Source organism: Saimiri boliviensis, chromosome 3 (assembly GCF_048565385.1).
Source record: "Saimiri boliviensis isolate mSaiBol1 chromosome 3, mSaiBol1.pri, whole genome shotgun sequence".
Taxonomy (NCBI): domain Eukaryota; kingdom Metazoa; phylum Chordata; class Mammalia; order Primates; family Cebidae; genus Saimiri; species Saimiri boliviensis.
In genome coordinates, this window is record NC_133451.1 from 135,452,006 (window position 1) to 135,476,954 (window position 24,949).

Genomic DNA, 24,949 nt, shown 5'->3' on the forward strand with positions numbered 1-24,949 from the left:
AATGTAATAAGTTGTCATTAGAGAGATCTCTGATGAGAACTGTGTTTTCTGTCAATTTGTGCCAGTTTACCCTCTGTTCCATAGTCACAAACCAAGTTGACTCTGTATTTAAACTTCATGCCACTTTAGAGTAAAAACATCTATTTCTCACTGTCTAAACCAGCAGCAATTTTAGAGCTTGACTAAGGTTTTGTATGTAAATAACAGATGGCAACATTCATTTTAGTATTTATTACAGTGGCACAAAACAAAACTGATCAAACTTTCAATAAAGACAGCCTTTTAGTAGGAGAGAGTTTGAAAGCTACTGAATAACATAAATATTTATCACATTCTGCTTTGCTTTGTACAGATGCATGTACACAGTATATAATTGATAGAAGTAACCTGATTATGCTATCAAGCATGTAGCGTTTGAAGAACCTTGATCTCATTTGGATGTGTATTTCGTAACTTTGCCAAAAGCTATATAATGTATGTATTTTTTAGAAGAAAAATGTTACTACCATTTTGTTCTCAAGTTATTACATAACTGGGACATTCACATATAAGCCAGAACATGAAGTTACTATTTGCAAGGCTTCTTACTCTAAGGAAGGTGTTAGTTTCTGCTCATACCATTAGACAGGGTCCAGTAGTGGTTTCATCTCACTGATGACAGTACATGCTTGATGTCTTTGCCGAAAATACACATGTATGGTCCAAGGAAATATGTGGATCTAGTAGGTGTGCCAGCCTTGAATCATCCCACCGGCTGGTTATTGTTTTTTCTACTTATATGACTTTCACAGCCTATGCCAGTTATTACCCCCAAAATAAAAACCATGCAAGGAAAGCATTAGAACCGTAGATCCAGTCCAAGTGCAAAATTCCAATTATCAAAGCCTAAACACAAGCCTTTTATTAAAAATCCACTTTGATCTCCACTATAATTGGCACACTTTCTACTCAGTGACATGGGTAATTTAGTGTTACATTTCTGTTCTATTTTTCCTCTACAAACAGTAACGGAACATGATAGCCAGGCAAGTGCTCTGCTTGGTGAAGAGACCTGGGTGAGAACTGTCGACCCACCTCAGACTCGGGCTCTGGTGACATTTTGGGGTGCGGGAATCAGCCTTCGTTTCAGGGAGGTTTCTGAAGACAACCTGCTTTCATCACCAGCATATCAAAATGCATCTTAATTATTCTCCAGCTGCCAAAAGTTACAGCTACTCTAAATTTTCTGCCACGAGTGTTGGTCACAACAGACTGTGTTTGTGAAGTAATTTGGTTCTAGTACTCAATTGAAAACTAAATCTGATGTCAAAAAATGATACTGAGTTTATGAAATTTTAAATTTGGTAGTATAGTGACTTAATATTGAAAATATTTGTTTTTTTTTTCTTAACAGAATATAAGCTATAAAATCTCCCCCCAAACACCCAACTGCAAAGGTAGAATATTTGAACAGGGTATACCTCTCACTAGAATTCAAGCAGTTACCAGATGGCCTCAAGTTTCTTGGACTAGGTTGTTTATCTGAAGAAGCTGATTCAGATAGAGCAATAAAAGCTGCAGCCCTAAGACCATATTTCCAGAAACAGTACAGATTCTTTAACCAGAGGGTCAAACTTCTAGCAGTTTATGGCTCTTAAACGTTCTCTTTCTAAATTCAGAGTTCACAAAGATATTAAATCCATATGTGATGATGAGGGGCAGACAAACACGGGTCATACATCATGGAATCTACATGTTACTACAAAGAGACCTTCCAAATATGCATCATGTCACTTGCTCCTCACAGCCACCCTGTGAAGTCATTGTTAACATCCCCTTTTATAGAAAAGGAGACTCAGTTTTACATCAACTGCATAATTTATCCAGATCACAAAATTAGGAGTTGGTGGACCTAGGTAATTGACCTAAAGTAAATAGCTAGGCCTGGGATTTATGCCTGGTTTCAGGTTTCTCTAACTCCAAATTAGTGTTCATTCAGCAACTCTCTGCTTGATGAACTTGCTGACGGTGAAAGCCAAGTAAATAAAAATAATACATTGAGTCAGAAATTTTGTTGTAAAACAGAGGAAAAAACAGTAAAAACTAGAGAAGGAAATTATGTTGAAGAAATAAGTTCCTTAATTTGCGGGGAGGGGAACTTAAGCATGACATCACCCTCAAAAATCTGCTTTCCTAAAGTGGTTCCGCCTTTTATATGGGGAAAATACTTTTTTTACATAAAAGTATTAGTGTGTGCCTTCTGGAGGTCAGACCCTGAGCTAGTCACTGGGGATATGACAGTGCGTAAGAGATGGTGTGTGGAGCTTATAAACAAGAGGAATAATAGGACAAAAAACAGTTTAACAAAGTGATGATGCAGCTGCCAGGAAATGCAAAGGCTTTGTAAGAGACTTTTGGGTGTCTAATGATACAGGGACATTGATCTGGAAAAATCCCGAGGAAGGATAGCTGTGGGGGCCTTTCCGGGCTGATGGAACCACATGCGTGATGACTTTTTAATAAGCATTCAATGAGCAGATGCATACTAAGATCATGGAAGAGTTTCATGCGGAACAGTGTCAGCATCTTTTTACTATTATTATTAAATTCAGAATGAAAACTGGATTAGGGAGAGACCAGTTATGTGGCTAATGCAGGGGACAAGGTGGGAAGTGCTGGGGAAGGAGGGCAGTAGCAGTAGGGCTGGAGTGAAGATATGTTTGAAAGGTAGACTTTCCAGACATGGCCAGGGGCCAGATATGGAGAGAGATCACTCCCAGGTTTGGGTATTTCATAGTTTCTTTTCCTCTATGTGTTCGAACCCTGCAAGCATCTGTAAGATCCCAACTCTTTTCACAATGACCCCGGCTGGTGGGAAAGGGAGGCCAGCCAGTGGGAGGCTTTTGTGGGACAGGTGAGCTGTGAGCTGTTAGCATGTGAAGCAAAGATGCTTTGGGTCATTTTAAGAATAACTACAACATCATTTTCTTGTTTTCTTCTCCTTGGAAATAAAAATAGGACAACTCACTGTGAAAGAACCCAAGTTTCTTGATTTTGAAGTCCGAAATGAGGTGCAGCTCATCGTTTTAGCTGAAAGTAGCGGGCATAGAGCCTATAGCAAAGTAGCAGTCTTGATACAGGATATGAATGATAATTCACCATGCTTTGAGCAAAGCATCTACCAAGCATCAGTGTCTGAAGGCCAATTCTACAATGCTAGCATCATACAGGTAACAGAAATATATATTTGTGTGTGTGTGTGTGTGTGTGTGTGTGTGTGTGTGTGTGTGTATGAATCATGATGAATCAATATACTTTAAAATACCTAATGCCAATGGTCCAACACATAAATTAAATTTTCAGTGTTTCCAGGGCATGTACAACATTTTATGGATTGGATAAAATCTTAGGGTAAAGAAAATCTGAAATTCTTGTACTGCCTCTTCCTCTTTATTTATTTGATGCTTGGATACTGACATCTGCTTTCTCTAGGAGCACTGTTGAGCACTAGAAGTATGCATTTATTAATATAATAGAAGTATGCATTTAGTGTCATGAGTGAAAAGAGGAAACACAGCCTCTTCCTGGAGGAAAAGTGTAAGACTTCACAAAAGAATGATATTTATGCTAAGTCTTCAAGGGTGAACAGAAATGTGGACGGATCTGCTGTTTTCAGGACTAGCCCCGTCTCAGTAACAGTCTGCAAGTCCTGAACAAGCATCCATTCACTGGGCAGTTTTGTTCACACTCTAAAACCCACCCATCCTTGATGCTTTCTCTGCCTGCCTCAGGACAAGTGCTTGTTTCATCTTTCCCTTCACTATTGAATTGAGTTTTTGTAGTCATGAAACTGGGAATTAGGAGATCTCCAACATCCCGTGACTTTGCAAAGGAAATCAGTATAAAACAAACTTCCAGGCAAAGTTAGCCACGGGATGGCCATTCCCTCTGGCCTCTGGAATGCCATGGCTGTGGTCAGGACTTGATGCATATTACACCCCTTTCCTCTGGGCTAGTTGGGGTAAGGCATTTACATGGCATGTTAGCACATTTTCAGGACAAGACCTGCAACAGTTCTTTACTGTGCAGACACCTTCACCTTACTACATAAAATGACCCCACAGTGGCTCATGCCTGCATCCCAGCACTTTGGGAGGCTGAGGTGGGCAGATCACCTGAGGTCAGGAGTTTGAGACCAGCCTGACCAACATGGTGAAACCCCTCCTCTACTAAAAATACAAAAATTAGCCGGGTGTGGTGGCTAATGCCTGTAATCCCTGCCACTTGGGGATTACAGTATGCTGAAGCAGGAGAGTTGCTTGATCCTGGGAGGTGGAGGTTGCAATGAGCTGAGATCATGCCATTGCATTCCACCCTGGGCAACAAGCAAAACTCCATCTCAAGAAAAAAAAAACAAGGATTCCTTTCTTTTACTTCAATTCCAGTTTCTGATGCACTTGATCCCTGCTGTTGGTGAAAACAAGACCAATAGAGTCTCACCTGCCTTGGAGTTTTAACTCTGTGTCCCTACACACCGCCTAGGATACCTGGGATCCCCTCAGCTATGACTGCAGATGTATTTTGTATTAGAACAGTCTGATTGCTGTAGTCACCAGCCTGTTCCAGATGTGCTGTGTCTTTACCCTGGCTTCAGCCATGACTGAGATGCTTCAGAAGAAAGTGAGAACATTCACTCTTCCCGTCTTTATCATCTCTGCCCAGTGATGGTGATCGGTGGGGATGGCAGGTGACTCTAGTGCCACCTTGTCATAAGAGTGTTCCCACACTGGGGCCCTGCAGCACTGCACTTTTCTGTCCCACAGTCTAACTGGGATGGAGCTAAATTGCTCAATGTGAAATAAGTGAAGGCAAAGACCCATATAAAGCCCAGGTGCACTGAATGAGAGAGCACCTGACCCATCGGCACTTCAAATTATGGCAGATTTGTAGAAAGCTGAATCAGGGACAGATAGAATGAACTTTGTTCTTTCCATTTTTCAGTCATTGCATTCCCAGGAAGCTAGCACTACCATTCTGCTGTGTCCTGTTTGGAAAATTAGAAATAGAGAGCCTCTGGTGTTCATATCAATTGTGGGGGTTGCTTCCTGGTTTTAGCCCCCACACTGCTCATGCCCTCCTTTAGTTACAGCCCCACAAACTTCTTTTGAGGCTCTGACCCTCTGTCGATGCAGTCCTGGTGTGGTTGTCATCAAGATACGGACCTGCCTCCCACTCCCACCCCGCCAAAGGTGTTGTGAACTGCCTCACCTCTCTCAGTCACACAGACTTTCTTTCCTTGAAATTTGAATCTTGGGTGAAGAGACATGAAGACAGAGACAAATTACAGCTGATTCATCTTGATGACAACTCAAAGAAGCTGTGCTTTACATTCCCCAGAGCCGCTCAGGTTCTTGTATTCACTGGGCACTGTCTTTCTGATACATTTCTTCCCTGCTGTGGTTAGCCCTAGTTGTGATATGTTGCCAGGACGCTAGAACTGTAGCTGATCGACCACCCAGATTTATTCTCTGTAGCACTTTTAAGTGTATGGCTCCAAGGAACATAGTGGACTTTGATGCCAACCAGTTTCTCTTCTTGGTGATCCCAAAGGAAACTGCATATTGCAGCCTTTCTGCCCCAAGAGCTGTCCCCTCATGAGCTCCTGGATACTGCACTTGAGTCATTCAGGGTTTCCTGAGAACTCTGGCAGCAATGTGAAGGATAAATTGAGAGGGTAGGAAATTAGAATGAAAAACCAATAGGAAATCTATTCATATAGTAGCCCAGGAGAGAGATGACAGGGAAAATGAGCTAAGACTGAGGGTCAGGAGCATAGAGAATATAAAAAAGTAAAAAGTAATTAATTAATTTGTCAACTTTTTCTTAAAGAAGATAGAGAATCCACAGGCATAATTGGTTTACTGATTAAAGTTTATTGCAGAATGATGGAGAATGATGTAAAAACTTCTGTTTTATCCTCAACACTACTTTGATAACTCATCAAATACATGATCAGGATCTACATTTGTTAGCACTAAATCTAGGCTTTGTTTCACTTATGTAATGACCCCTTTAAAATGAAACTTTAGGGCCTGGCACAGTGGCTCACACCTGTAATCCCAGCACTTTGGGAGGCCAGTGCAGGTGGATCACTTGAGCCCAGGAGTTTGAGACCAGCCTGGGCAAAATGGGAAAACCCCACTTCCGAAAAAAAAAAAAAAAAAAAAAAAAAAATTAGCTGGGCATGGTGGTGCACACCTATAGTCCCAGCTAGTTGGGAGGCTAAAATGGGTGGATGACTTAAGCCCAGCAGGCTCTATCTGAAAAATAATAAAAGAAAAGAAATGAAAACTTTAAATACAATATTTTTAAAATTCACACCTGGCCAATTTTATAGGTAATTTTTCTTTGTTTCTTTCTTTTTTTTTTTTCTTTTGAGATGGAGTCTTGCTCTGTCACCAGGCTGGAGTGCAGTGGCACAATCTCAGGTCACTGCAACCTCTGCTACCTGGATTCAATTGATTCTCTTGCCTCAGCCTCCTGAGTAGCTGGGATTAGGAAGCTACACACGGCCAGCTAATTTTTGTATTTTTAGTAGAGATGTGGTTTCACTATGTTGGCCAAGATGGTCTCCATCTCTTGACCTGTGATCTTCCTGCCTCAACCTCCCAAAGTGCTGGGATTACAGGCGTAAGCCACCATGCCCAGCCTTTATAGGTAATTCTTTAAGCAGATAAAAAAGAGCAAATAAAAAAAATCACTCATTATGTGGAGATTTTCCTTAACATTTTTTTCCTTTTCTGGTGCTAGCATGAATTCATATACACTAATGGAACCCTCCTATTCAAGCAACTTAGATGTTTTTAACAAATATTTCTTCCTATTGCACAAAGTTATAGATCAAAAACATGTACTATTTCTACTGAGAGCTATTTGGAAATTCTTTAGATGAAGACTTTCCCCATCACTCAGTTGATCATAAAGTTAAATGTAAGCTTCGGTTGTTTGCTTTCCTTTTAATCATTGTTTTTAAAATGTGTTTGACAATCTGTGATTCTTTCTCAATGCATGTCTCTGAAAAACAGACTGAACCCATGTTGCAGAATAAATCTTGTCTAATGAGACAGTCGGTTCCTCACAGGTTTTTGCTACTGACCTGGACAGTGGTTTGAACGGCCTAATTGAGTATTCTATTCTCTCTGGCAACCAAGAAGAAGCATTCCAGATTGATGCACTGAGTGGTGTGATAACGACAAACGTGATTCTAGATTACGAGCTCACCAGCTCCTACAGGTTGGTCCAGGGTTCAGATCCATTGGCTCCACTTTTTCTGCCTGCTTACTGACAACATTGTTGCTTTGTTCATAACTTCCTGTTATGTAAGCTCAGTTGTGCAATTTGTTTTCCCTTCGATCCAATTTGTGATCACTCTTTTTGATATAAAAAATAGTCTCATCAATTATTTGTATTTGGAAAACGTGATTAAAATAGCAAAACTTTAAGGTCCCTTCTAGTTCTACGATTTTATGAATTTGTGACGCTATTAAGCACTAAACAGGTGACATTAAAAAGAGAATGTTTGTGAGTTGCCTAATGAACTAGAGAGCCCTCTGCCAGTGTTTGTTGTTGTTTTTTAAAAACAGTGAAGACTGAAGGATACTTTGCTTTTTAATTCTTTATTCTTGCATGTGAAAGTACAACGCTGTCTTCAAGGTCCTTTTGCAGTTCTGTGTTCTAATAGAAATGATCTTATTATATATTATATATATATATATTATATATATTGCGATGGAGTCTCACTCTGTCGCCCAGGCTGGACAATCTCAGTTCGCTGCAGCCTCCACCTCCTGGATTCAAGTGATTCTCTTGCCTCAGCCTCCCAAGTAACTGGGATTAAAGGTGCCTGCCACCACACCTGGCTAATTTTTGTATTTTTAGTAGTGATAAGGTTCCACCATATTGGCCAGGCTGGTCTCAAACTCCTGACCTCAAGTGATCCACCCATCTTGGCCTCCCAAAGTGTTGGGATTACAGGTGTGAGCCACTGCGGCCAGTCAGCAAAAGACTCTTAAGAAACCTAAAATATACATGAGTGGGGACTGCTTAAAGAATTAGCAAAACCCTGGAATGGAATACCATGGAATACCATGGAGTGTATTTTATGAAAGAAAGAGGCAAAACTCTATGTACCGATGAGATATGTGACTCAGTGAAGGCAGTAACGCTACCCACTATGGTGCATTATCTAGCCGGCTTGCCTGAGTAAAAGCACACCTGCATACTTAGGATGCTTCTGGAACAAAACATAAAAAATTGTTCACCTTATTTGTCTCTGGAGAAGCAGTCAGGCAGCCTGTGGTCCAAGGAGGCTTAGCTATCTTATTGAACATTTTAGTATGCTTTAGATCGATGTCTTATTTTTGTGTTTTTCCAAAAGGCCTTGCCCATACTGTATTGTATTTAAACCTTGCAACCACCTCAAAAAGATGTTAAGGTGGGCACTTTCTTATTTGCTGATAAAGCAACAGAAATACAGTGGCTTGCTTAGGGTCACAGTATAATTTGAGGCCCAAACTTGAACTTGCACTGAAATATCCTGCTTCTAAGGCACACTCTTTCCACTGGAAAGCTGCAGAGCACACCTCCTGTTTAAAGAAAACACAGATACAGTATACCAAAGACAAGGAGTGTCAGTATTCTTCTATGCCAGATTGCTTTTATGTTTCATGAAAAAATTACAGTATATGCATGTGGTTAAGCAATGAGAGCTGATTAAAGTGGAATATCTTACTGGGTAGATTGGATTAATTACCCTCTGGAAAACTTCCCAACACCAAAAGTTTAAATGTTTAGTTTTTTTGTTTAATATACTTCAAAAGTCTTTTAAATAGTTTAAGACTTTTCCCTGTATTAACTACTATAAATTTTAAAATAATATTTTAGCACAATGGCTCTGGCACTTATTGTTTTAAAATATTAAAACCTATTCCCTGCTACATTGTTTCTCTAGTAATTGTTTAAGCATGAAACTTTCCTCCTCCAAGGATGATTGTAGATAAATCTCAGTCTAACTGAGTAATTATAAATTCAGGAATTATTAAAGGTCAGCTGTGTTCTAAGAACTAAGGATTTTCTGATTTTAAGGACTTTCTGTTATAGTGTTCTTCTTAATGGAAACTAATTAACAATTAAATCTAATTTCTTTCAACTTTTTCCTATTTGCGTCATGGTTTCTATGTTCACATTAAATTGGTCCCAATAGTAAAAAGTGCCTCTCTCCCATCGCCATGAAGAATTTAACTCTAGGTTTGGAGAAGCAAGAACTGAGAGAAGTTGAACCTCCTACACACTGCCACAGATATACACAGGTAACAACACACACACACACACACACACACACACACACACACACACACACACAATCTCCAGCATCACCAAGGAAAGAAAATATTTTAAACCTCCTGCCTCTTTGGGCTCTCCCCACACCTACCCACAACCCCTGCTGTGGTGTGGCTTCTATCTTTTAGTGCTTTTCTTGATAATTAAGGCAATAAGAAATAGAGGATGATTTACCCCTAGTCTGCTACACCTTTAGGGAATGTTTTGGAAACAGTCTCATTTAGCTTTCAGCTTTTACTTTTGAAATATTGCTATTTTGTCTGATTGAGAAAAATATCCCAATTATAGCCCTTTGTTTTAAAATACAAAACATGTCCTCAAAAAAGACAGAGCTACCATACAAGCCAGCAATCCCACTCTTAGGTATATACCTGCCAAAAAGAAATCACAATATCGACAAGATATATCTGCACTGCCATATTTATTGCAGTAATATTTACAATAGCCAAGATTTGGAAGCAACCTAAGTTTCCATCAGCAGGTGAATCGATAAAGAAAATGGGATACACAGACACAACGGAGTACTCTTCAGCCATTAAAAAAGAATGAGATCCAGTCATTTGCGCCAACATGGATGGAACTGGAAATCATGATGTTAAGTGAAATAAGCCAGCAGCAGAAAGACAAACATCACATGTTCTCACTTAGTTGTGGGAGCTAAAAATTACAATTGAACTCATGAATGTAGAGAGCAGAAGATGGTTTCCAGAATCTGGGAAGTGTCAGGGAGGATTGGGGGTAAGTGGGGATGGTTAAAGGGTACAAAATATAGTTAAAATGAATGAACATGACTTAGTATTTTCTGGTACAAAAGGATGATTGTAGTCAAAAATTTAATTATACATTTAAAAATAACAAAAAGAATATAACTAAAGATAAATAAAAGCTTTGGATTGTTTGTAACACAAAGGACAGATGCTTGAGGTGATGAATACCCCATTTACCCTGATATAATTATTGCACATTGCATGCCTATATCAAAGTATCTCATGTAATCCATAAATATATGTATCTACTATGTACTCCCAAAATTAAAAATTGAAAAAGAAAAGATTTCTTATTATATTTTTCAATTTCCAAGACTTGGGCAATTTAATCTTTAATTAGTGATGCATTTCTAAAAATAATAATAAATTAAAATGTAAAATAAAAAAGGAGATAGTATCAGTCATGATTCTACTAAATATGAATGAATTAAATAATTTTTAGTTTTCATATTAAGCAACATATAAAACATTCAGAGGAAATCTGATGACAAATCATAAAATAGGCATTAATTTCTGTCTGACTGATATTTGTGAATATATAAAATGTTATTTATCAAGCATGAAGATAGGGACACAAAGGCAAGTGTAAATACCCTTGTTCTCAAGGAGTTTGAAAATCGAGTCCTAGTGAAATATGTGTCAGGAGGCACATTAATAATCACAATAGTTGCCATTTATGGAACTCCTGCTTTACACTTATTAACTAACTAAATTCTTGTAGTAGACATGATTTATAAAATAAATAAATTGAAACTCAGAGGGGTAGAGTGGTTTGGCCAAGAATACTAAGCTAGTACGTGATAGAACATGATTCTAGCTGATGTGAATGATTGCAGGGCTTATTTTATGATGTGAATGAAACTTAAAAGTACATGCATGTACATTTACAAAATAAATAAATATTCAGAGCAAGCAGTTATTTCCAGGAGCAATGATAAACTCAGTGTATTCTTAATTGAATGCTCATTATGACTGTGGGAGAAAGCAATTTTACAGGTAACATAGGAAATGGGCTGAGATGTTAATTACTTTCTTCAAAATATGCAACTCACGAATAGCAAAGCTGGGATTAGAATCCCAGTCTACTGATGCCCTGAGGAAAAGGGAACGAAAAGCATTTGGGGCCAAAGGAATGAAGAAAGGCATGGCTATGTGCAAGTGTTTGGTATGTTTGGAAATAGCAAGTAGTACAGCACATCAGAGAAGCAACTGAGTGTGGGGTAATAAAAGAGGCAACAGACAAGTTCTGAAAGACTTTCTATGTCATGTAATGGAAACTATATATTGTTCTGTGAACTACATACAATTATAAGCAGTTGAACGAATGTTCGTGTCTTTATTTTTAAAGACATCTGGTAATGGATATACTGCAAGACAGAGAACTAGCATAAACCAACAAGCTGAGCTAGGCTGCAGCAATGAAAAGTCTGTTACATGGATGATGCAGTAGAGATGGAAGGAAGGGACATACTAAAATGTTGATTTGAATATAGAATCCATAGGAACTCGACCAGTTGAATTTATTAAACAAGAAAAGAGAAGGAACGGTGCTGAAATTTCTACTTAGGAAAGGAAGGGAAAGGAATAGATGGAGATTATGATTGTCTATTCTGGGCATTTTGAGTTGGAAGGACCAGTACAAGGACAAAAGTGAAGCTACCCTTTAGGCAATTGAAAATAATAATCTGTAGCTCAGGATAGGTGTCTTTACTTAAGATATAGATTTGAGATTCATCTAGGGAAAATGTGTGAAATAGAATTACCTCGGGAGAATATGTAAAATGAGAATTGAGGAGTGGTGACTTATCACCACCTCAGGATTAGGCAGAGAAATAGGAACTGCAAAATGTATTTAGGTAATAGAAAGACCCAGGAAAAGATGATGTCATGGAGACCAAGGGAAGAGGTTGGACTGAATGAAAGGAGAAGCCTTCGAAATGTATTTACATTAGAATCTCTAAAAATGCAGTCATCTCTCAGTATCCATGGGGTATCAGTTGTGACTCTCCACTGCATCTCTCCCACTCCCCCATACCAAACTCCATGGATGCTCAAATTTCTTATATAAAATGATATAGTATTTGCATATTACCTATGCAAGCCTCTCATGTGGTTTATTTTTATTTATTTATTTTTAACTGTTTTAATTTCAAATTTTAGTTTAGATACATGTGCAGGTTTGTTACATGAGTATACTGCACCATGTAGTGAGCACAGTACTCAATAGGTAATTTTTCAACCCACCCTGCCTCCCTATCTCCACCTCAGCAGTCCACATGGCCTATTAAATATTCCCATGTTTACGTCCATGTTTGCTCAATGTTTAGCTCTCTCATTTGTAAGCAACAGATATTTTGCTTTTTTGTTTTTGTGTCAGTTTGTTTAGGATTATAGTCTCCAGCTCCATCTATGTTTCTGCAAAAGAGATGATTTCTATGATTTCTTTTTTATGGCTGCATAGTATTCCATGCGCTCTCTCTCTCTCTCTCTCTCTCTCTCTATATATATATATATATATATATATATATATATATATATACACACACACACCATGCTCTCTCTCTATCTAGATGATAGATAGATAGATACATAGATACATAGATAGATAAAGAGAGAGTCCATCTTTTTGCTATTGTGAATAGCATGGTGATAAACATATGAGTGCATGTGTCTTTTTGCTGTAATGATATATCTTCCTTTGAGAATATGCCCAGCAATGATACTTTGTGGTAAGTTCTTTGAGAAATCTCCAAAACTGCTTTTCACAGTGGCTGAACTATTTTACTTTTCCAACAATGTATTAGTGTTCCCTTTTCTTCACAACTTCACCAGCATCTGTTGTTTTTTGACTTTTTAATAATAGCCATTCTAAGCTGCATGCATTGGCTCATGCCTGTAATCCCAGCGCTTTGGGAGGCTGAGGCAGGCAGATCATGAGGTCGGGAGTTAGAGACCAGCCTCCCCATTTCTACTAAAAATACAAAGATTAGCCAGGTGTGGTGGTGGGTGCCTGTAATCCCAGCTACACAGGAGGCTGAGGCAGGAGAATTGCCTGAACACAGGAGGCAGGGGTTGCAGTGAGTTGAGACTGTGCCATTGCACTCCAGCCTGGGCAACAGAGCAAGACTCAGTCTCAATAATAATAATAATAATAATAATAATAATAATAGCCATTCTGACAGATATCTCATTATATTTTGATTTGTATTTCTCTGATGATTAGTGATGATGAGCATTTTTTCATATGTTTGTTGGCTGCTTGTATGTCTTCCTAGGAAAACTGTCTTTTCATGTTTTTTGCCTATTTTTTAATGGGATTATTTGGGTTTTGCTAGTTGATTTAAGTTCCTTGTAGATGCTGGATATTAGACCTTTTCCAGATGAATAATTAGTGAATATTTTCTGTCATTCTGCAGGTTGTCTGTTTACTCTGTTGATAATTTCTTTTATTGTGCAGAAGCTCTTTAGTTTAATTAGACCCTATTTGTCAATTTTTGTTTTTTGTTAACAATTGCTTTTGAAGACTTAGCCAAAAATTTCTTGCCAGGGCCTATTTCAAGAAGGATATTTCCTAGGTTTTCTTCTAGGATTTCTATAGCTTGAGGTGTTATATTGGAAACTTCAATTCATCTTCATTTAATTTTTGTATATGGTAAAAGGTAAGGATCTAGTTTCATTCTTCTGCATATAATTAGCCAGTTATCCCAGCACCATTTATTCAACAGGGAGTGCTTTCCCCATTGCTCATTTTTGCTGGCTTTGTTAAGATTGAATGGTTCTATTTCCGAGTTTTCTATTCTGTTCCATTGGTCAGTGTGTTTGCATTTACCAGTACTCTGCTATTTTGATTACTGTAGCCTTATATAGTTTGAAGTCAGGTAATATGATGCCTCCAGCTTTGTTCTTTTTGCTTAGGATTCCTTTGGCTATTTGGGCTCTTTTATGGTACCACGTGAATTTTAGAATTTTTTTTTCTAATTCTGTGAAGATTATTTTTTTTCTAATTCTGTGATGATGTTGGTAGTTTGATAGGAATTTTTTACTTCTGCTTTAATTTTGATGTTCACCCAGAAGTTATTTAGAAGCAAGTTAATTTCCATATATTTTTGTAGTTTTGAGAGATCTTGATATTGATTTCCTTCTTATTGCACTGTGATCTGAGTGTGCTTGTTTTGATTTCAATTGTTTTGAATTTATCAAGACTTGCTTTATGACTGAGCCTGTGGTCAGTTTTAGAATATATTCCATGTGCAGATGAGAAGAATATATATTTTGTGGTTGCTGGGTGGAATGCTCCATGAATGTCTATGAAATCCAACGGGTGATGAATCAAGTTTAAATCTAGAGTTGACACTGTCAGTTGGGTTGAGGTATCATACTACAATTGTGTGGTTATCTGAGCCTTTTTATAGGCCAAGAAGAACTCGTTTTATCTAAACTTTTATCTAATCTGGGTGCTCCAATGTTGGGTACATATATATTTAGGGTAGTTAAGTCTTCTTAGTGAATTGTACTCTCTATCATTATGTAATGCCTTTCATTATTTTTCTTATTTTTTATTGGTTTAAAATACATTTCATCTTAGAATAATAAGTCCTGATCTTTTTTGTTTTCCATTGGCATGGTATGTCTTTCTCTATCCCTTTATGAGTCTCTGAGTGTCATTACATGTGATATGGGTCTCTTGAAGACAACAGATCGTTGGTCTTGTCTTTTAATCCAGCTTGTCACTCTGTGTCTTTTAAGTCAGGCATTTATCCCATTGACATTCAAGGTTAGTATTGATAAGTATGGCTTTGATTCTGTCATCATGTTGATACGTAGACTTGATTGTATAGTTGCTTTATAGTACCTGTTAGCTATGTGTTTAAATATGTCTTTTTGGTAGCAGGTGCCATTCTTTTGATTTTATGTTTAGCACTCCCTTAAGGACCTCTTGCTCGTCTAGTTGAAACAAGTTCCTTCAGCATTTGCTTGCCTAAGAGGGATTTCATTTTTCCTTCCCTTATAAAGCTTTTTGTCTGAGTTCATTGAAGAACTGTTTTTGGAGCTCTGAAATTCTCTCCTTAGCTTGGTCTATTCAGCTGTTAATATTTATGATTATATTATGAAATTCTTGTGGTAAGAGCTCTAGAAGCTCAATTTGATTATATCTTAAAATGGCTATTTTGTCTTTCAGCTCTTGCATCATTTTACTTGACTCCTTGGACTGGGTTTCAACTTTCTCCTGAATCTTATATACTTTACATCATCTCTAGATTACTTATACCTAATGCAATGTAAATGCTGTGTAAATAGTTGTTATACTGTATTTTATTTTGTTTCTTTTCATTATTGTATTTTTCAGTTTCCATCCACAGTTGGTGAAATCTGTGGATGGAGAACCTGCAAATATAGAAAGCCAACTATTACTTATTTTAAGAGGTTTGTGAGAAATAACCTGATTCCAAATTGTTTTCTAACAACTATTATGGTTGTATTATAGTTGTTGATTAATTAGTATAAATCTGTTAATAATATATGAATTAATATAAATCTAATGCTATTATAGTTGTAGGTTAATTAATATAAATCTGTTAAGTTCATTTAAAACTTGAGTCAACAGATTGATTTTTATTAACAAAAATACTCTACAGATTAAATGAACAAATATAATTTCCTATACCCAGTATGTATTACAAACACCACAAGTTTTGGGAGATAAAACAACAAATACTTCCTTATTATTAGTTATTGTCTTAGAGAGTTTCTTCAACATTTAAAGAAGAAAACTATAATTCATGATGGTAAAAAAGTGTTGTATGTATAGATTTAAACTTAAAACAATCAAACTTTTATCTAATTTGGCTAGTGTCCCAACAGTGCTTTATGTTCATTTTCATGCAATTATTCTCTCTCCTTGTATCTTTCTGTTTTATAAGCAAAGGCCAGACTACTAGCATAGTAGTTTTAGTATTCAAAGTTCATATGGCAGGATTATTTTCTTTGAAGACTTCTCAATGAATATTATTGTGATGTGAAATTTCATTTCAACCAAGGCTGAGTAAGCACGTTGAGGTTTATAATATTTATGTCCACAACTGGAAGGAAACCTTTGATTATTAGGAGGTTCTTGATAATGTTCCAGAGGAGATTCACAAAAGTGATGAGTAGAAAGCAGATTCACAAAAGTGATGAATGGATTAAGGAGTGAGTGGAGACAATTATGATAGACAGCTTTCCTTTTTCAGCAGTATTATGTTGAAAGGAAGAAATGCCATATGGTGGTGACTGAGTGGGATTCAGTCTTGAGAATAAAATATGTTTTAGGATTGGCTTGATTGAGCCTGTTTAGGCAGAAAAGAAGAATTCAATAGATACATAAAGATTCAAGATTTTGATCTAGGTATATTTTCTTAATTTGATTTTTTATTGTTATCAAAATAATATATACTTTAGAAAAATCAAATAGTGTGTAGAATGTAGATGAAAACCAGCAACCACTGCCTCACCTCTTCCAAGGCTAAAGCCCTTGAGAACCAGACATGTTAACTGGTTTTCTCTGATATTATAAATACAAGTATGCAATAATTTATAGCTTTAAACATTATCTCTTAACTTGCTGTTATAATATATGTAGGTGTAACATCCTAACTTTCTCACACTCCAATTGTCTTCTATATTCATATCACTGTTTTTCATTTAATCAGTAATTATTTATATTGTATGAATATATTCATTTTTGCTTCATAGCCAGATCATATTATATTATTTTATTTCCTTTTATCACTACTCCTCCAACCCCTAGAGTTTCTTTCCTGATTGCACAATTGGCTATATCTATGCACTTAATTCCCTGTAAATATCCCATAAGTTCTGTTATCTGCATCTATTTTTTTACCTCCAACTGCATTTCACATCAAATATCCTATCAAGCCCTCTTGTTTCACAAAGATCTGGTTCCTACTGTTTTCCACCCTCTCCATCTAGCATGAACAATTTGGCTTAATAAACCTATTGTTTTATAGCTCTCCTAGGTCAGGCCATCACTTCCAGATCCCATGTCTTTCTTTTCCAATAGGTTCGCAGGTAAAGGTGCCAGAGAAGTAAATTATCTGAGTCCTTGCATATCTGAAAATGTCCTTATTCTACTTTTTCATGTAATATATTCAATGGACAATACAGAAGTTGAAAATACCTTTAGAATTTTGAAGGCATTGCTCTGTTATTCTCTGAAACTCTGTGTTGCTGTTGAGAAGTCTGATGCCATTCTAATTCTTTTTTTTTTTTTTTTTTTTTTTTTTTTGAGATGGAGTTTTGCTCTGTCACCCAGGCTGGAGCGCAGTGGTGTGATCTTGGCTCACTGCAGCCTTTTTGCCTCTCAGGTTCAAGTGATTCTCCTGCCTCAGGCTCCTGAGTAGCTGGGACTACAAGCGCTCACCACCAAGCCCAGCAATTGCATTTTTAGTAGAGTTGAGGTTTCACCATATTGGCCAGGCTGGTCTCGAACTCCTGACCTTGTGATTTGCCTGCCATGGCCTCCAAAGTGCTGGAATTACAGGCATGAGCCAGCATGCCCAGATGCCATTCTAATTATTTTACTTTGTATAATTTTTTCCTACTCTCTGGAAATTTATAGGTTATACTTATCACCCATAATATTTTAAAATATGATTACAAATTTTGATGTGGATTTCTCCTTCTGCTGCATACTCAGTGTTCCCTTTTAATAAAGAAACATGTTTCTTTTAACTTTCTTGTATTCTTTCATTGAAAATTTCCTCCTCTTTTTTTAGTTTAGTTTTGTTGTTTTGCCCTGTTTCATTTTTGTGAATCCTATTAAATTAGGTATTGGCTTGCCTAGATGGATTCTTAGTTATATTTTATTTCCTACTTTCCATTTCTTGTTTTGTGTGTCCATTTATTTTTGTTGTTTTATTTTGGGGAGATATTTCCTGAATTTTAATTTTCTAAAATGTCTTTTTTATTTTCTAGTTAAAAATTGAGAGGATATTTCGTGTTTGTTTTTACTTCTAAAAGCTCTTCTTTGACGCTTGACTTTTTAAATAATATCCAGCTGTTGGTTGATGGATATATCGTCTTCTGATACCTCTCCAAGGTATTAATTAGAATTGTTTAAAGTTTCTTTTTTTCCTTTCAGTATCTGTTTCCACTGTGTTCCTTTTTTTCTATTTGTCTATACTGAGCTCTCTTTTTTATGCTGGAGGCTTTCTGTAAATAAGTGTTAATCTTTAGTTATAAGTGAGGCAGTGTCAAAGTCATTAGAACCTCTGAGTGGGCTAGAAATACTTGACTAGCACACTTCACTTTCAAGTGAACCAGAGGGGAGGTTGACTACCTTTCAGGATGGCATACAAATGGCAGTATATATGGAGTTCATTTTTCTCTGGGAGGTGACTTTCAGTTCTCCAGAGAAGGTCTTTCAATATCATCAACCTGAAGTATGAACCAAAGGCATTCTTTGGCTGAGAGTGAAGAGTAATGGGCAAGAGGGACATTTCTACATTGTATTTAAAATAATCTCTATATTTAAATATTCTGAATTTAAAATATTCTTCCTGTTTTTATCTCAATATCACACTGCAATTTTTGCCATGTCTTGAGCCTCTCCTTGGTTACCTGGGAGCAACTCCACTCCTTATGTATCTTTATGCTCCTCTGAATGCAATTTAAAACACTTTTTCAGAGTGGTTTTAGGCCCACAGCAAAATTGAGAGAAGATGCAGAGATTTCCTATGTATTTCTGCCCATACACATGCACAGCCTCCCCCATTATCAAAATCCCCACTGGAGTGGAGCATTTGTTACATTTGATGAAGCTACATTGACACATCATTATAACTCAAGTTTGCAGTTTTCAGTGTAATCTACTCTTGGTGTACATTCTGAGTAGATTTTAATCCCTAATTTCCTTCAGTCCACTCATCTGCAACCACTCTTGAATCTGCTTGTATCTTCCAGAAATTGTTGATATTTCTTATTCATTCCACCCACTAATATTTTCCCTCATTTTTTTAGCTTTATGGACTTATAACGCATTATAAAAGGTTTTTGATATCATTTTAGCAGACTCTTGAGAGGAAGAAATGATAAAACCTGTGTAGTTGTTTACTATCTTTAACCAGAAATCACGGTTTTTATTTTCATAGTTATTTTTGATGGTGGCTGATTTTTTTAACTTTTTTAGATTTTCAGAAAAATAGAAAATTCTTGCTAGACATTTAAGATATAATTGAGAGTTTTGAAAAATTCTCTACCAACAAGTTTAGTACTTGTTAAAGCAATCAAAAAGATCTTGCCTAGTCAAAGGCCTCACTTAAAGTTGAACATGGTAAAAGACACTTCCCATGGTTGATAAAGTAGGGAAAAAAATGCTCTGAACTTAAAAGCCTTAGAATGGGCCTGTTCTAAATCTGGTCAGTTTCATTTATTGTCTCTATGGATAATAGTAATCAGGCAACAGTTGTGGAACATGGAGCGAGCTGGACTGGCTACAACCAACAGTTTCCCAACAACTGCCAAAGAGCCATCATAGATGGCTTGAAATCTTGCAGAAGTTGTGTGTAGAATCTCTGCACATCTACCTTCATATTTCTTAATCTGTTCTTCAAGTCATTGAGAAACCTTTTCCTTTCCCATTTATTTTGATGCTAAACAATATATTTCTCTCCATATCAAAGAATCTGACTTCTTGTTAATCTGACAAGACATTATGTAGGATGCCTGAAGTTGTAACAGTGTGAAATAAGGGTAATTATGGCTACAGTAGAAGAGTTAAACTTTGATGTCTTGGTTGAGATGTTAGATGACATTGAGAGGGTCAAGCAGCAGCGGAGAAAGCAGAATGAGTTCATTATTTTTGGTAAAATATTTCCATATGTACCTGACTGATGTTCATAACTAAGTTTCCACATAGAATTATTCCAGTAATTAGGCTCCAGAAGTGTGATATTCAGGTGGTAGTTCTACTATTTCAACTCTGATTGTGCAGAAGGCAGCCTGTGTTCTTCATGAATAATAGATAAGCACTGATCATTTCATTTTAAGTGGAATTCAAACCAAAAAATAGTTGATGTTTATGTCATTTTAAAATTCAGGATTGGAAAGAGAAAGAACATTTATCAAGTGAGCTAAAAATGAAAAAAAAAGTAGAAGTGTATCAACTTTTAAGACTTAGTTACTTAGAAGGTAGTCCCCACAACTAGCTAAGACTAATTCCACTTTTGAAATAAACAGCATCTTCTAATTAATAACTCATTTTATAATTCAGCTGCCCTCCTGGCCTTCCTCGTGTTTAGAGGGGAGTGAAAAATAAGCCAATAATTATACATTAGAATGTGACATATACACAATAAAGAGAGGTATGTTTAATGAGTAATGTGAAGCACAGGTTTCCAATTGACCAAGACATGAGCCTGAATCCCAGATCTGTCATAAAATATGTATATAACCTTGGGCAAATCTTGAGAAACCAAGATTCAATACTTACTAAAGAAAAGCAAATAAGGCAGCTCCCTGCCCTTAAGAAACTTACAGAAGAGGCAGACAAATATGTTATTTAGGAAAAAGAGTGATTATTGCTATGGCAGAAGAATGTACAGGGTGTTATGGGAATACATAAAGGTGAATTTAAATCCAATGAAATGTCCACGAAAACTTGGCAGAGATGTGAACTTTGAAAAACCAAGAAGGTGTAAGAGGTGGGATTCCAAGTAAAAGCAAGGACATAAAACTTTATGTGAACATGTTCAGGGGTTGGACAACCTCTTAGAGACAAGGAGAGTCAAAGAAGGTTTTAAATGGGAAGATCAGGGTTTTCAAATTAGGATTTTAGTTAGAGCAATTGAGAGCAATATAGAGGGTAGACGGAACAAGAGGAGACTCACAACAGGGAGGTTGGTAATTTATCAGATACTCCTGGTGAGAAAGAATACAATACACATAGAGCATTCCAGGTAAAAATGGTGAGGGACTGAGGCTACAGGGGACTGGCTTGTCCAGGTTTGCTTGGGACTTTCATGGATGTAGCACTGAAAGTTTCATGTCCCAGTTTACCTGGACTATCTTGGTTTTAAAAACATGGCAAGTCTCATGTCCCAGGAAATTCTTCATACCCAGACAAAGCAAAATATGCTGAAGGTAGAAGAGAAATAGCTGGGAACACTAATCCAAGTGACATCCAGGAGGTAATACTAAGACACAGAATTAGTTGGTTGTTGGAAGAGTGGTAAGAGAGAGGGAGAAGGTGAAGACAGTAATAAGGTTTGTAGTTTGTTTGATGGAGAAGCTCACTGTAGCATTATCCAAGAGAGATTATATCAGTACATGTAAATTCTTTCAGATCATGGACGTTTACCTCTACCTCACAATCCCAGTCAATCATGCAACTTCTGTATGTGTGTTCATCAGAGCGGTGTCCTGTCTTAATTCTAGCATTTTGATTGATTTGCTATTTGGATCAAAAAATATCAGTACAAAGCAATCTTTTAGTGGCTACATCTTTCAGTGGTTCCATAAGATGGAAATACGTAGCAATACCGAGACCACAGCATGACAACGTGGAGACAGTATGCTTACTCAAAGTACAGGTAATGGCATTTCTATTTTTTTAGATTATCCTCTGCAGGTCAGGATTGAATTTTACAGTCTGGTTCTCCGAAATGATCCATTTTGACATTAATGCCTCATGATCCCTGGCAGCTTGCTGAATTTAGTTCTCTGAACATGTCAAAAATAAACGAACTTCAGTGTACCATTCTTATAAAACACATTTAAAATGTTGCCATTTAGAAAATCCAAGAGAGAAATAAAAGAAGCTAGTCAGCTCATCTAAAAATTTTCAACTAGATATTTGATATTTATGTTGTTTTTCTAATTCCTGGATGATGAATCACATTCTTTCATTCTTTCCTAAACCAGCTTGATTGTGCAAGCCACAGATAAAGGGATGCCCAGGCTTTCTAATACAACTGTGATCAAGATACAGGTGACTGATATAAATGACAATGCCCCAGCTTTTCTCCACTCTGAAGCAGTGGAAATTGCAGAAGGTAAGTGTGACAATTTGGCATAGTGGTTTTGATTAACTTGTATATCATTTTCTATTTTCCTTTAGCCAGACACTGTATTAAACACGAGTGCTGATCCTCAACAACCATGCAAGCTAGAACATTTTTGTCTTCCTTTTGCAGAATAGAAAATGGATGGTCATAAGTAAAATATTAAATGTCAAAGGAGTAAAATATTAAAGCTGCGATTTGCTCTCAGATCAGTGGAGGCCAAGTCCCCATGCTCTAACCGTCATTCCTTACAGTATCTGTTTATATACCGACTTCTCACCAATGAAATCTACTCAATGAAAAAGTATATTTTGTTTACTGTGATAACCATTGTGAGCCTCCTCTAAGAAGAATCAGCATTCATAACTCTGTCAGTCTTTTCAGGATACTAATAACAAGTAATTAGATGTTTAATGAAGTGAATTAGATGTTTATTGCACAAAGCCATCGATTTTCCCAGAATAACCTAATCTTCAACGTTTGTATCACACTAATTGTAGAGGTTGAAACTGGGAAGTTTTTAAATGAGATGCTTGTTAATTTTTTTTTTTTTTTTTTGAGACCAAGTCTCACTCTGTTGCCCAAGCTGGAGGGCAGTGGTGCCATCTTGGCTCACTGCAACCTCTGCCTCCTGGGTTCAAGTGATTCTCCTGCTTCAGCCTCCCAAGTAGCTGGGACTACAGGCATGTGCCACCATGCTGGGCTAATTTTTGTATTTTTTGTAAGACGGGGTTTCACTATATTGGCCATGCTGATCTTGCACTCCTGACCTCATGATCTTCCCACCTTGGCCTCCCAAATTTTGGGGATTACAGGCGTGAGCCACCATGCCCATCCAGTTAATTTTCATTATTTGGATCTGTGGATTATCCAATGATCCCATAGTCTGTGGACACAAAGTTGTTCATGGTCAATGGCTGTGCTGGTGAAACACAACCCAAGTCTTTACGGTTGAAGTTGAAAATAATGGGGGCCCCTTGCTTGCCTCTCCACTTCACTCTTAATGCTAAACTAATTCCTAAAAATGTTTCTAATATTTTATTATATTCACTTTCTAAACAAATTACAACCATCACCTCTCACAGAGGGAAATATTCCAGAAATGTTTATTCATAGAGATATCTACAAATACTATAGCCTACAAATAAAAGAAATTATCCAGTTCTGCCTCTCATACATTTGATGTATTTTCATTTGATTTTATGGAAGGTTCTATTTTTCAGCACATGCAATTAGTGTTAAACTTTACCAATGGTCCTAATATAAATATATCACAAGAAGAAACTACATAAATCAAAACATGCTGAATGGGGTATGGTGTGGTTAGTGCACACTGAGAGTGTTCAAGCTTGAAAATGGAAAATTATGAGTTTCATATACAGTGGAACTATTCTGAGCATCTTGGCATATTCTTTCCACCTGTACCATATCGGTAAGCTTAAAAACAAAGTCCCTTTCATGGGCTGTTTAGGCTAGAGAACATATGTGGTGAGTGAGGCATTGAGCATGTCATCTATTTTGTAATTTTTTGGTGAATAATATTCGAGATTTGCTTTCCTTGCTAGTACTATGTAGACTTTGTTTTTCTATAGTCTTAATAATTTTGAGATTTAAGAAAAAAAGCAGTGTGTGCACCACTCTAAAAGAAATAACTGTTCAAAAATACATTTAAGGAAATAAGTATCTAATTCTAAGATTAGTGCCCAAATATTTATACTGACCTACTTTTGCCAATGCCATATTTTGTAATAATGTTCTGAGTAATACCCTTCATCCCATTCACATACCCCATGAAGATACGCTTTTGATACAGAAACTGTATATTATAAATAAGTGGCTTAGAATGTTTTCTTGTTACTAGAATTGTGTTGTAAGCATATGATGAAAATAATGTAATATAAACATTAAATATACCCTACCTCCTCAATTCCCTACTCAGTGGTAAATTTTCACTTTTATTGGGCTCATAAATTTTTCAGAGTTTTTGTTCAGTGCATAATGAGCTTTGTACGGGAAATCAGGCCAAGAAAGAGCAAATCATGTTGGCCTTAGAATAAAAACACTTGGATGGAACTATGAAAGAAATGTATTTCAAAGGATAGATTTTAATGGAGACTGACATGGGTCATGACTATTTCAGATTCTTTGCCTGGTGTAATTGTGACTCATGTGTCAGTCCATGATGAGGATTTGAATTCAGCTTTCATATTCAGTTTTGCCAAAGAGAGTAATCCTGGAGCCAAGTTTGCTATTGATCCGAACACTGGAGTGGTGGTGTTGGTGAAAACACTGGATTTTGAAGAAGTGACTGAATATCGGCTGCTCATCCAAATTTCTGATTCAGTGCACCGCACAGAGGGAGCACTTGTAGTCCGTGTGCTGGACGTCAACGATAATCTACCAGTGTTTTCTCAAGAATTCTATCAGGTAAAGGGCTTAAAGGGATACTGAAACCACAGCCCTAACTTGAAAGAATAGAAAATGATGTAAGCCTTCCATTGCCAACAGACAGCATTCACTGTTTTTAGTGCCTAAGTTAATGCTGTGGATTTTATACTTAATATCATGGAGTCTATAAGTACATATGGAAATGAAAGTCTCATCTGACTTAGTTTACTACGTATATATATTTTTTACTCTTTAGAGGTTGTAGTCCAGTGTTTCATGACAATTGGAACCTACCTAATATTTGCAAAACCACTGATAAGATTGTTTGCATTATCAGCAGTTAATTTGGGGAAATTC

At 36.9% G+C, this 24,949-nt stretch overlaps 1 protein-coding gene across 2 annotated transcripts in view; it reads left to right on the top strand.

Annotated features, from left to right (window-relative positions):
- DCHS2 (dachsous cadherin-related 2) overlaps positions 1-24,949 on the top strand; it is a 264,576-nt gene that overhangs the window by 231,534 nt on the left and 8,093 nt on the right. For both annotated transcript variants that reach the window (XM_039479120.2, XM_074396804.1), the window contains exons 15-18: positions 2,998-3,209; positions 7,121-7,272; positions 22,065-22,195; positions 24,345-24,631. In XM_039479120.2, the coding sequence (XP_039335054.1) occupies positions 2,998-3,209; positions 7,121-7,272; positions 22,065-22,195; positions 24,345-24,631 (782 nt within the window). The remainder of the gene's footprint in view (positions 1-2,997; positions 3,210-7,120; positions 7,273-22,064; positions 22,196-24,344; positions 24,632-24,949) is intronic.